The sequence below is a fragment of the Aethalodelphis obliquidens genome, unplaced genomic scaffold (genome assembly GCF_003676395.1).
Source record: "Aethalodelphis obliquidens isolate GAN/ISIS:26980383/991018 unplaced genomic scaffold, ASM367639v1 scaffold20, whole genome shotgun sequence".
Taxonomy (NCBI): domain Eukaryota; kingdom Metazoa; phylum Chordata; class Mammalia; order Artiodactyla; family Delphinidae; genus Aethalodelphis; species Aethalodelphis obliquidens.
In genome coordinates this window covers 6,545,403-6,559,367 of record NW_020837964.1, presented here as the reverse complement: position 1 = coordinate 6,559,367, position 13,965 = coordinate 6,545,403, and the positions used below count along the sequence as shown (strand labels likewise).

Below are 13,965 nucleotides of genomic sequence, written 5' to 3'. Positions count from 1 at the left end.
AATTCAGCCCCACCTCAACCCTCTCCTAAATAAAAAGAAACATTTAAAAGACCGTCAGACACAGGTCCTAATTGTAAATTGGGAATGGCTTTTAGAGGAGAATGATCAATGCTGCTGTGAACTGCCAGGGGACAGGAAGATTTCTTCCCCTTGGAAATCTTTAAAGAGAAAACGCTCCCTCGTCCTAAGCTTTGTAAAGGGCTAAGTGCAGAAACTGAATGTGGGGATTCATTACTCCTTTGAGTCTTTGGCCTCATCAGGAGTAGTTAAGGAATTGAAACTACAGCTGTAGTCGCTCTGAATTCAATGTGCAATGTTCTGTGGGTTTTAATTCGTTCTGAGTGAGTCATTTTCATTTCTAGATGACGGGTATTTTTAACTTCACTTCTCTGGATGGACCTGTCAGTCAAGGCTGTGTTCTGCAGCCTCCCTCCCCAACCATCAGGGTGGGACCTGTGGCATCCAGGAAGGAAGTCAGCCCCCAGCATGGGGCACTGACTCCTCTGCTCCTTGTACTGGGTATGTGATCCCTGGGTACTCCAAGAAAGCAAAGGTGTGACATTAACTGCCTGCCTTGGTGTTGTTTTTTCCACTCTGCAGGATTTAGATCTGTTCCTCTGAAGAACGGCTACAGTGAAGACATGGAGCTGGCTTCCCTCCTGGTTTTCTGTGAGATGCGGCCAGTCCTGGTGGGTGGAGACCCTCCAGCTGGGGTGCCCTGAGCTATGTGTGTCTGCTGGTGGGGTGGAGACGACCAGTGAGAATGGCTGAGGGACTTGGAACACATGGAGAATTACCTAGCCAAACATGCCAGACCATAAAAGAAGGATTCCTTTTAGCTACAGATTTCCTCCGAGGTCCTAGGGTTTTTCTTCCAGCGGCCTTTCTTCTGGCAGGATGCTATATGATTCTGTGAAGAGGTTGTGTAGTTGGAAAGGGAGAAGCTCTTTGGAAGTTCTTTGGTTTCATTTTAGCCAGAGCCAGGCAAGACAGTGCTCTTCTAGGTAAACGCATCTTCCCTGCGTGCTTTACCTCACCTGTTGGTTTACCTCACCTTCCGAAGGTCTGCAAGCATCCAGCAAAGCTTTGTCATGGCTTGTCCTGGGGAAGGGAATTCATGGACCTCAAGTTCCCACAGCGAGCGGCACTCCTTTTGTGGTTCTGTGTGCTGTTGGTGGAGCCTGCCTTCTTGTTCTTTCGGTTTGCAGCAGCCTTGAAGACACTTATTCTCTCCTTTGGTTAACCAGTTTGGGTAGGCTGGATGGAAAGGGCTTGGCCTCCTTGAATTATGAAAGAGGATGAGATAAGGTGGGTGAGGACCAAGGTTAAGAACGCAGCACGGAGGAGTGGGTAGTTCAGGTCTTGGGTTTGATGGTATGTATTGTGATTCTAGAGCTTCCGAGTCTCTGTGACGGCCTCTCCTATAGAATGAACCCCACTAGGCCCCATATGTGGCCAGTACAGTCTCCCAAGGTCTTTCCACTCCCCTAACCACAACACTCAGCATGGGCTGGGTGAATCTGTGCTCGCCCCAGTTCTCTTGGGAGAACCTGGAAAACGCAGAGGGCTGACGTGGGCTTGGTCAGTGTTGCATACCTCGTTTTATTGCGCTTTGCAGATACTGCGTTTTTTTAAACGAATTAAAGGGTTATGGCAACCCTGTGACCAGCAAGTCTGTTGGCACCGTTTTTCCAACAGCATTTGCTCTCTTCATGTCTCCGTCTCACGTTTTGGTAATTTGCATATTTCAAACTCTTTCATTATTACTGTATTTGTTATGCTGATCAGTGATCTTGGCTGTTATTACCATGACTTGTTCAGATGACGGTTAGCATTTTTTAGCAATAAAGTACTTTTAGTTAAGGTAGGTACATTGTTTTTTAGATGTAGTTAATATAGTATAGTGGAAACGTGACTCTTACATGCACCAGGAAACCAAAAAATGTGTGTGACTCGCTTTACTGCACTATTTACTTTATTGGGATGGTCTGGAACCCAACCTGCAGTATCTCCCAGGTGTGCCTGTAGAGCTGAGCACCGTCCAGTGGGGAAGAGAGAAGGCAAGGAGGGGGATGCCTTTGAACAGCCATAGTCATAGCCCATGCAGTTAAAAGCCTAACATTAAGTTTTCTGCATAGCTGTTTGCCTTCCGTTCAGTTTTGTTAACGTTGATAGTTTCAAAAGCATTTTAGAAGCATCAAGGTGGAAGAGGATGCAAAAATACCAGGCACAGTAGGTGGGGCCAAAGAACCTCAGTGACAGTTTGTTGGTATAAAATAAGCTCGTGATGATGAAACCGTCTGAAAAAGACAAGGGGACGGATAACGAAGGTTTTCCATTTTGAAACGCACTTTAAATGTTATAGCACTTTGGACTCTGTCAAAGTAAATGTAATGTTTATATGAAGATCAGTTTTCACTTGAGCCTTAAATTATGAATCCAAAAAATGACCTTTCATGATTCGAAGTGATAGAAATGCTCGACATGAAAGATTTTTTTTTTTTTTTTTTGCGGTACGTGGGCCTCTCACTGTTGTGGCCTCTCGCGTTGCGGAGCACAGGCTCCGGACGGGCAGGCTCAGTGGCCATGGCTCACGGGCCCAGCCGCTCTGCGGCATGTGGGATCCTCCCGGACCGGGGCACTAACCCGCGTCCCCTGCATCGGCAGGCAGACTCTCAACCACTGCGCCACCAGGGAAACCCGACATGAAAGTTTTATATACGTTCCTCCCTTTCCTGGTAGTCCTCGTTGAGCATTCGTCTACACACTGCTCTACAAAGCTGTCGTTAAACAACCTGGAAGCATTATAAAGAATTTAAATGACTAGGTAGCACCGGCGGCAGATGCAATTAGTGTATTTAAAAGAAAATGTATTTATCCAGCTTTGACTTCCTTAATGAGGGAAGCTTCTGCTGGGGAGGCCACTGAGAGGGTGGGGGGAAGAGGGGGCTTTGTGTGGGGTTCCCAGGGGAAAAGTTGTCTGAGTGCAGGTTTCATCTTTGCTACTGCTTCCCGAGCTTTTATTTAATTCCACATCTGTCACCTGGTTGTAAGCCATTCACAGGCACCGTCTGGCCTGTGTGCCCCACACTGTGATGAGAGGTGTGTGTTTGGGACACCTGGGTGCCCAAGGTCAAACCGCGTTTTATTTATCATGTATCCTCTGTGACGCCAGGCACACTCTCTGGTAAACAGCTTCCAGAAAGCCTTGTCTGAGCAAAGAATGGATCCAGTGCGAGCTGAGCTGGAGTTTACTCGTAAAACACTGGCTGCGATAAGAGTTTAAAGCCCCCAGAAAGCTGTCAGTAAGCACGTTGAGCCCTTTCTGAAGAAGCCATTTAAATGTCACAATCACTTATCAATTCTGTTACTCTGTTAGCTGTATATATGGTTTACAGAGGGTCTTTTTAACACCACTTTATTACCTATGATACTTAATTTGAGAAGTAGGAAAACGAAGGAAGGGGGAGGTTGAAAAAATCCCATAAACCACCTGTACATAACTACTGCTAGCATTTAGATATCTTTCCTTTGCCTGATAATTTTTTGCGTATGATATTTTCATAGTTGGATTCATATAATATGAATATGTGCCCTTTATTCACTTCACAGATGATGCTAAGCATTTTTCCACATTCTTACCATTTTCAAAGCCATTAATGCCTGTTTCCTCAGGTGGAGGTCCCTAATTCACTTAGCCTTTCTCCCACTGACGGACAGTTAGGTGGTTTGCACCTTTTTACTTTATAATAATGAAGGTCTTCATATAACATTGATTAAAAATTACTTCCTGAGGCTAGCTACTTCGCAATGGAATGATAGGTCAAAGAGGAAAATAAAAGACCATATATTTTTGGATACATGTCGAATTGTGCTCTGGAAGTAAACAGTTTCTTTTAAGTTGATGTATTATATGCAATCCTGCCCTTAATTGAAAATGGCCTCCTTCACTCAAATGATCTAGACTTGTGCGATTCAGAAGAATGGAGCAGGAGAAATACGGAAGCTCGAATAGTCACCCTAATTATTATCGCCGGGCAAGCTGGCAGTATCCGGAGGGTACGTTTGAGAAAACTGGCAGCCCCAGGATCTCTGAGTACAGATCCCAGGGTCGTCAGTGCTCACCTTCATGCTGGGTGGGAGCTAAGGTACAAGGGGTAGAGTGGCCTAGTTGGAAAGACCACAGTCTGTGGTTCCCAGCAAGGCTCAGCCAGAGCCGACGTGTGGATTCACACATATCCCTCTGGAGAAGGGCTGCGGGGCACACTGAACTCCCGGAGGATGAGTAGGGGGTGCTGCACTCGGGAGCTGAGCTGGGCCTGGTGTTGGACATTGGGAAAGACTTCTTTACAGTCGTGAGACCTGGAGACAGAGAGAAAGGCCCTCCTCGTGCCTCAACAGCCAGAGCTGGACCAGTGCTGCTCCCAAACAGCAGAAACCAGGTGCCTCCACTGTGTCCCAGTGCCTTGGTGGGACTGCTGCACATACAGAGCCGTGAGCATGCAGTGGAAAACCAGGCACGTAGCGACTAGGAAAGACCAGGTGAATACCCGGTACAGGTGCCTGGCAGTTGAACTAGAGCTGCCGGAAGCATCTTATGAGACGCCTAACACATCAGTGCTTTATTTGGAGGTACATTAAAGCTCTAAAAAAGACCTTCTGGAATTTGAAACCAAAAAAAAATTATCTTTTGAATTAAAAAATTCAGTACATAAACAGAGCCACATTAGTCCACTCAACGACCAGCAAGCTACAGTGCTGGACACCCTATGCCAAACAACTAGCAAGAGAAGAACACAATCCCACCCATTAGCAGAGAGGCGGCCTAAAATCATAAGGTCACAGACACCCCAAAACACACTACCGGACATGGTCCTGCCCACCAGAAAGACAAGATCCACCAGAACAAACAAATGAAGAGGAAATAGGCAGTCTACCTGAAAAAGAATTCAGAGTAATAAAAGTAAAGATGATCCAAAATCTTGGATACAGAATGCTGAAAATACAAGAAACGTTTAACAAGGACCTAGAAGAACTAAAGAGCAAACAATGATGAACAACACAATAAATGAAATTTAAAATTCTCTAGAAGGGATCAATAGCAGAATAACTGAGGCAGAAGAACGGATAAGTGACCTGGAAGATAAAATAGTGCAAATAACTACCACAGAGCAGAATAAAGAAAAAAGTATGAAAAGAATTGAGGACAGTCTCAGAGACCTCTGGGACATTAATTGCACCAACATTCGAATTATAGGGGTCCCAGAAGAAGAAGTGAAAAAGCAAGGGTCTGAGAAAATATTTGACGAGATTATAGTTGAAAACTTCCCTAATACGGGAAAGGAAATAATCAAGTCCAGGAAGCACAGAGGCCCATACAGGATAAATCCAAGGAGAAAACACACCAAGACACATACTAATCAAACTATCAAATAAAATACAAAGAAAAAATATTAAAAGCAGCAAGGGAAAAACAACATACAAGGGAATCCCCATAAGGTTAACAGCTCATCTTTCAGGAGAAACTCTGCAAGCCAGAAGGGAGTGGCAGGATATATTAAAGTGATGAAAGGGAAAAACCTACAACCAAGATTACCCAGCAAGGATCTCATTCAGATTCGACGGAGAAATTAAAACCTTTACAGACAAGTCAAAGCTAAGAGAATTCGGCACCACCAAACCAGCTTTACAACAAATGCTAAAGAACTTCTCTAGGCAGGAAACACAAGAGAAGGAAAAGACCTCTAATAACAAATGCAAATCAATTCAATTAAGAAAATGGTAATAGGAACATACATATTGATAACTACCTTAAATGTAAATGGATTAAATGCTCCCACCAAAAGACACAGACTGGCTGAATGGATACAAAAACAGGACCCGTATATGTGCTGTCTACAAGAGACCCACTTCAGACCTAGGGACACATACAGACTGAAAGTGAGGGGATGGAAAAAGATATTCCATGCAGATGGAAATCAAAAGAAAGCTGGAGTAGCAATTTTCATATCAGACAAAACAGACTTTAAAATAAAGACTATTACAAGAGACAAAGAAGGACACTGCATAATGATCAAGGGATCGATCCAGAAGAGGATGTAACAATGATAAATATTTATGCACCCAACATAGAAGCACCTCAATACAAAAGGCAAATGCTAATAGCCATAAAAGGGGAAATCGACAGTAACACAATCATAGTAGGGGACTTTAACACCCCACTTTCACCAATGCACAGATCATCCAAGATGAAAATAAATAAGGAAATATAAGCTTTAAATGATACATTAAACAAGATGGACTTAATTGATATTTATAGGACATTCCATCCAAAGACACCAGAATACACTTTCTTCTCAAGTGCTCATGGAACATTCTCCAGGATAGATCATATCCTGGGTCACAAATCAAGCCTTCCATACCTTCCTAGATTAGTATAGATAACGGATTATCTACTTCATTAACTCTGTATTTTTCCCATAAAACAACCTCGCTCTTGCATTTATTTTGTATTTGGGTTTACCAATTCAGCCATTTCTAAATTTATCTTCACTGATTCAGTCTTTCCTTAGCCTTTTGTTCTTTTTATTACTCTTTGTGTTTGGATACATAATTTATGTATTTCATTTGTGTGTGCTAATACAAATGGGACTGTACATAGGCTGTACACAGATAGATGGCCTGGGGCCAGTGGGCTTCATTCTTCTGAAACACCCTTCATAAAAAGAGATTTGGCAGGTGCCCAGGACTTAGGCCAGCGGTCAGCTGCTTGCTTGAGGGGATGGGATAAAAGTGGATACAGCCCTGCAGCCAGGACACAGACAGGGTTAGTAGTTTTCCTGAGAATCTAGAGCCCCAGACTATCACTGTAACACTGCTGGCCCTGCCCTTGGGAGTCCCCCATTTAGAGCATTCAGAAAACCAGATGCCGGTGTATAGACTGAAGGAGGAAAGAAACTTCCCATTCCAGATGAGCTTGCACATTAAAATTTTAACACTCAAGGAAAATAATGCTAATATATCTCACAAGCACAAAAGCAAGAGAATTGACTCCAGTGAATCTGAAAATAACTTTGAAATTTAAAAAAAAATTTAAAAGGGAACCCAGTGGATGCATGGATTTTAAAAAGAGCCACCCTTCTTAAAATTAATCAGAAAAGGTAGGAATGAAAGGACCAATAAAGAAATCCCTGGAAAGACGAATCAAAAAGTCCTGAAAAAAGTTTTTAAAGATTAATAAGTAGGAAATTACAGAATGGGTACAGTTAAGGAAAGAATTAATAACTGTGAAGATTGTGTTTGGGGAATTTGCTTTAATACAGCAAGACAAGGTAAAAATACTAAAAGAGCAAAAAAAAAAAAAAAAAGCGTAAAATGAGAAGCTCCAACATTGGAATAACCATGGCTGAGAATGTTCCAGCATTGAAGAGACAAGCATCCTCCAACTATAAACAGAGCAGTATAGAGACCCACATTCAGGCATATTCTACTGAAATGGCAGAATACAGAGTAAAGAGAAAATTATAAAAGAAAAGACAGATTAACTACAGACGACTGACACATAACAGCAGTGCTTCCATGTATAGCAATAGCAGCCTGAAGACTAAGGGATACCTTCAACATGCCTTAGATACACAGCTGTGGGTCTAGATATTCTACATCCTAAGAGCTACCATTCAAGAGCGAGGGCAAAATGAAGGTATTTTCAGAAATACAAAGACAGATAATTTAGTACTAATAAGCTTTGCTAAAAGAATGACCATGGTAAGCAAGAAGGAATGTAATGCAAGAAGCAATGGTGAGAAAAATTGGTAAGATACATGTATTAGAAAACAGAAATAACCATTGACTTGGAAAAGAAAAACTAAATTTTTGTGACAACTCAGACTCAACAGAAAGCCAGGAAATAATTATCACAAAATTCTAAGAGGGAAGGAGGGAGTCTGGATCGGGAGGGGTACGCAGAGTAGACCATGCTCTGTTTCTTGACTGGCTGGTGTCTCCACAGCTGTTTGCTTTACAGTTATTCACTAAACTGTATATATGTTTTACGTACTTTTCTGAATGTATGTTGTATCTCATAGGACTAAATTATATCACAGCTGTAAATGCTTTGGGATTCAGAAAAGGAGACAAAGGCCTGCAATTTTAAAAGCATTAGTGGAAAAGGTGTATATATATTTTTTACATCCTTATTGGAATATAATTGCTTTACAATGTTAGTTTCTGCTGTATAACAAAGTGAATCAGCCATATGCATACATATGTCCTCATATCCCCTCCCTCTTGAGCCTCCCTCCCACCCTCCCTATCCCACCCCTCTAGGTGGTCACAAAGCACCGAGCTGATCTCCCTGTGCTATGCGGCTGCTTCCCACTAGCTATCTCTTCTACATCTGGTAGTGTATATACATCAGTGCTACTCATCATTACACATATGAAAACAACATAAGTTGTTTTCTTCTAGGCGGAGAGCAGGTGAAAAGAGACCATTTGTAGTACAGCGTGAAGACTTCAATGTGGCTTTCGTTTTGTTTTAGTTTTAATAGGAAGGAAAGCTGGTCTCCTTGAGGAAGGATAAACGTTTAAGACAAGTCACTATGGACCCTTGCCAGTGCCTCACTCAGTACGTTGAATCAGTTACCAAGAACTACCCATTTTACCTCCACTCCTTGTGCAAAGACAATCATCGTTTTACTCCTCGGCACTGTGCCAGTGGCTAGAATAACCTTTACCATCTCTCTCCCCACTCTCCAAAGTCAGAGTCTACCTGTTACCCCGGGGATATCCATGATGGTTTGTTAGGTCGTTAAGGTGAGAAAAAAATTTCAGACCAAGCTATGGTCTAAGCCACGTTTTATAAAAGTAAATGACAAAAGCAGCCCACTTGTGTATATGGATGCCCGTTTTTAGCCCTGGAGTCTCTCGACCTACTGCACCAGTGGTAACAGCCACTAGACCCACCCCCTGAGTAGCCATCCTTTGCACAATAGACAGAGACCTTTTAAAAACATCAGTGAGGCAACACACCCTCCTCCTCCCATGCTGAAATACAAACACCTTACCCGATAAGATTTTTTTTTCCCCTTAGCATAATGGGGGGAATATTTTGGCTCGGACAACTGCGGGGTTTAGGAGTAGGGCTTGTTACAGTCATGGCTGGATCCAGGTGCTCTCCCAGTGGCTCTGTTTCCCTCTCCTTCTCGACGTGATAGCAAAGGGACCGCTAGCAACTGGAAACAATCATCACTCTTTCCACTGATCCCCAAGAAAAGAAACTTGCTTTTTACCAAGAGCACTGACCAGAGGCCCAGGGCTGCTACCCATCTGCCTGGTTTGGGTCACACGCTGGAGGCGGCGGTGACAGGGGAGTCATCGTTACTGGCCAGAGTGACAAGCCCATCTCTGGGGGTATAGCCTAATGTTTCCCTGCCTCTTTTTGCCACAGCGGGGGTGACAAGTTTATTGAGCTATAATTCGTATACCGTACATTCCACCCACTTAAAAGCATACAGTTCAGTCGTTTTCAGTCTATTCAGCGTTGTGTAACCATCATCATGACCAGTTTGGGAATATTTTCATCACCCCAGAAAGCAACTCCTGCTCATTAGCTGTCTCCACTCACTCCAGCCCCCAGGCCACCACTAATCTACCTCCCATCCAGGCTGCCCTCTGCCTCACCTGCTGTGTTCCACTATAAGCACAGAGCCTTTGCATTTGGATGAGAGCCAGAAGGTGACACAGACCCACGAAAAAACAGATTTGATTAAGAAACAGGATCAGCGGGCAGTGCATTTGTTATTTCAGTGTTTCACAGTAAAGCTCCCCCTCCTCGAGAACCAGAGTTTCTAAACTGCTTGCTTCCTGTGGAGTAAGTGACTGCAAGTTTATCTTTGGTTAAAAGAGGCCCTAGATTTTCTGGGAAGGTCCCAGCAGATGACAGGTCTGCCCTGTGCTCCCTTCCCTCACACCCTCCAGGTGCCATGCCCCACATCCTGGTTTGGAGGACACTGTGCCCACATGGTTGTTCTCACCTCTGTTCTCCAGGAGAGCGAAGAGGAGCTTTACTCCTCCTGCCGCCAGCTGCGGAGGCGGCAAGAAGAACTGAACAACCAGCTCTTTCTGTACGACACACACCAGAACTTGCGCAGCGCCAACCGGGATGCCCTGGTCAGAGAGTTCAACGTCAACGAGAACCAGCTGCAGCTGTACCAGGAGAAGTGCAACCGCAGGTGGGTCAGCCCCCCACCCGCAGACCCTGTAGCCACTGTGATGCTGGGCCCTGGGGCCAGGGCTGCGGGAAAGCCTCCATCTTTAGAAATCCTGACACCCTTGCCTCTACTTCTCTTTGCTCCATCAATTACTTACAGTTAGAGCTTAAGCATCTGCACCTTCCCTAAGCCGAACTGTCCTCATGAGAGGGACACTTGAGTGTCAGAGTGCAAATAAGCCACGACCACTGCTGTTTAAGGAACGCTTCCGGACTTCCCAAGCATGGGCTAGTCCAATGGTTCCTAAATCGAAACAGAATCCCTCCCCTCCGCAAGAAGGGATGCTTTGAATTGTGCTACGGACGCGTAAGGAGGGCCAGCCAAGTGTGCCAGGCAGGCCTGCTCCACCAAGAGCTATCGTCAAGAAAACGCCAGCAGCAACCTCTGTTGCAAACAGCATGGAGACTCCTTACCACGTTACTTTCATTTCCTCTTGACCACGCCTACACGGTAGCAGTGACCCCAGGACAACGACCAGTGAGGAAACAGATCCACGGAAGTTACGTGTCTTTGCCAGGGACTCACTTCTCCCAACTCTGCCCTGTACCCTGCAGCCCCGAATATCCTGCACATGTGTGGACAGAGAAATGTCAGAGTTCAGCACGTGGCCCATGTCCTAGACTAATGGATGACGGTGAAATCTGTTTCATTTCAGGTTAAGAGAGAAGAGAGTCAGCAACAGCAAGTTCTACTCATAGAAGCCGGGCTCCATGTGTAAAGGTGTCGTGTGTGCGCGTGTGTTTGCATGTAGGACTGTGTGCTCTCTTCGGACCCTGGGAACATGCTCATGTGTGACGTCATCCTCTCCTCAAGCCTGTCAGCGAGATGACGTTTCTGAAGTCGACCCAAGTGGCATGAGTTGGGGTAATTTCCTGGTAACTTTCTCGTCTTGGACAATTTCTTAACTTATAGTCTCTATAGAGGACCCCCAAAACCTGCTCACCTTCGGCCTCTCGTGTTCCAGACCTCACTGAATAAAAGCAATGCAACTCTTGATCGGTTAGAGCTTCTGTGCACGACCTGTAGAGTGAGCAGGATTCCTTCCCTGGCCCCTAAAGACCCAGGTAACTGACTTCCACAGAAGATGAGCCCCATCTCTAAGGAACTAATTCATTAGATTCTGGAAACGATTTGAACACCCTTAAGGCCATCAGAATTTACCAAGGTCCAGAGAGGAGCCCTAGCCTTGCCCCGGGTCAAAGCACTTTAACTACCACCAGCAGGCTGAACCGACCTGCTGCCATACACGACACGGGGCTGGGGGTGGAGCCCATCCATTAAGACAGAGACTTGCTTTGCGACTGGGGCAGTGGGGGGTCAATTGGGGCCTCTTTGATTTACAGAGCTGATCAGAGCCCCTGAAGGCGCGGCCAGCTTCTCACTCACCCCTGCTCCGTCCACTTATGAGCTGGCTGCATAGCCACAGGGAAGTTCCGGGTCTGCAGCTGTCCACAGGCAAGAGGTCACTCACTGCTTAAACGGCGTGATACAGGGTAGGCCCTCTGGATTATCCAGTTTTCTGGAGCAGTGAGCGAAGCCTTAGGAAACTACAGAAAATCTCAGATTTGGCCACCCACAAAGGGGCAGACCGACCTAGGACAAGATGATCCTCCTCTCCATCTTGAGATGCAGTTTAATGATTTGTACAGTGTGATGCTTTAATAAGGCTTTTTCAAGGCGAGGATAGTGTGCGGGGGGTGGGGAGTGGTCCGTAGAGCCACAACTTGGTCAGAGGGAACTGAGAACTAACTTAGGAGACAAAAGGGAACTATGGGAAACAAGTGACTGATGGGGAGCCACAAACCAGCAGTCAGTCTGGTGGCTTTACTTGGATGGAACTGTGTCCTAGAAATCCACTCCGCCTACCCCTTATTATCCTGGGTTTAGCGTGCACGCATTAGCTGGAGAGTACCTTAAAGGCAGCCATGCTCTGTCTCATCAAAAGACCCCATCCCTCCATTCCACGCAAGTTCATCAAGTACTTCCATACGCCAAGCACTGTGCCAAAGTTTATCAAGTACTTCCATACACCAAGCACTGTGCCAAAGTCTGGGGGTTCCAGGTCTTAAAAAAATTAAGGAAAGAAAAAAAAAAGCCATGGTTACCGGTCTCATGGAACCTATCCATGTGCTTCTAAAAGAAATGCGTTTTATCTTCCATGAAGCCCTGAGTATACCTAACAGCCTCACCTTGGTCAGGCTGCTCTTATTACTTAGTTATTCCTTGAGTTGGAGTTGCTATTTTATTTGGCAGCCAGCAACTGAGGGAAGAACATTCCCGATGGTAGCAAATGTTCAAATCAACATTCAAGAAAGGTTAGATGGAAAAGGCACTGAATTGAACACTGCATGGAGGGAATTTTCAGACTCTGTAGCCAGTGCCCCATTGGCTGTTGGCCAGGAAGCCACTGGAGCCTAATTATTGCACCTCCAGCCACAAGCCCCTTTTGGCTCCAGCATTACCTCTACAAGCTCAGGTGTTGATGTCATTACCTGTTTTCAGCTACGGATGAATAAAAGACATAAACCTTCCACCTCACTCCATTTTAAAGCCAAAAGGTTAAGACCAGGATCCCCTTTCTGCTTAAAATGGATTTTCTGCTACTGTGTCAAAAAAAATTAAGAAGTGGTAGCACAGAAGGCAGAAGCTAAGCATCTTTTCAGCTGCTATCTCGTAGAATCCATACCGAGCCATACTCATGCAGAGACAGAGCAGGCACATGAGAGGGTTTATACTCTCGATGGTGCTGGGAAGAACCCTCTCCCCTAAAACCGGCTCCTGCTCCTCTGTGCTACAGTGACTTGAATCCACCATTAGAGAATATTTGCTTTGGCACTACACTCTCCCCTTAATAGGGTAACACATTAATCTGGTTCTTGGTGGTGGGAGGATTCTCTAGGTTGAGACACAAAGAAAGTGAGGGGCCCAGATGCCACATAACCTAAGTATAAAATATCTAGCTGAGATTGTGGTTTAACAGCCATGTAATGAGCACAGCCAGTTCAGGTCAAGGAGAATCGTGATTGATAGGAACAACCTGAAATAGCAGGAACATCGATGGAGTCAAGCCGTGATTGCCTATGAGTAAAATAGTCTTTATTCTAATTGATAAAGGAAATGGTGAACATCTGGTATTACGTGGAAATATAAATGGAGGAGGCTGGTTAGATCATTTGAGTTTGTGAAATTTAGGTTATAGAAAGTTAATTTCTCTACTGTAAGACTTGGCTATTCTAATGTGCACGGTGAAGAGGGGTATAGAATATCCCTTTCCCAAATTTGATCTGAGAACCCTTTTGCCAACAAACATCTTACGGGACTAGTTACAGTGGAATACATTTGAGGACCTGCTGCTCTATTAATTAAGAAGGCGACATAATCTAATAATTTATATGCTTTATGACACAGTTAAATAAAAACTAAACTTAAGCCCCCAAGGCCAATAATTTTTAAAGTGGGCCAGTCTTACCCCTAGCAATCTACCAGACCTTTCCAGGGAGTTAGTTTTAGGGGATCAATTTTCAGATCCTCCCCTTCCTACTGTACTCTTTCCTAAGATTCATCTGCCCGAGAAAATGCCCTTTTCTCTCCTTACCGAAGAAAACATCTTTCCCCATAGTCAGTCTGACTGTAGAGCATGACTCAAGATGTAAACATCAAAATATGTTGTTTGGAAAGTGAGAGCCTCTTTAACA

The 13,965-nt window shown here is 44.7% G+C and overlaps 1 protein-coding gene across 4 annotated transcripts in view; it reads left to right on the top strand.

The window, feature by feature from the left end:
* PLCG2 (phospholipase C gamma 2) overlaps positions 1 to 11,266 on the top strand; it is a 184,308-nt gene extending 173,042 nt beyond the window's left edge. For 2 of the 4 annotated variants that reach the window (XM_027119166.1, XM_027119165.1), the window contains exons 31-33: positions 601 to 689; positions 10,047 to 10,231; positions 10,926 to 11,266. In XM_027119166.1, the coding sequence (XP_026974967.1) occupies positions 601 to 689; positions 10,047 to 10,231; positions 10,926 to 10,968 (317 nt within the window). In that variant the 3' untranslated portion in view covers positions 10,969 to 11,266. Of the gene's footprint in view, positions 1 to 600; positions 728 to 10,046; positions 10,232 to 10,925 lie in introns of those variants that run through there. The other 2 variants (XM_027119168.1, XM_027119167.1) reach the window with 2 other exon arrangements.
* The last annotated feature ends 2,699 nt before the right edge of the window (positions 11,267 to 13,965 follow it).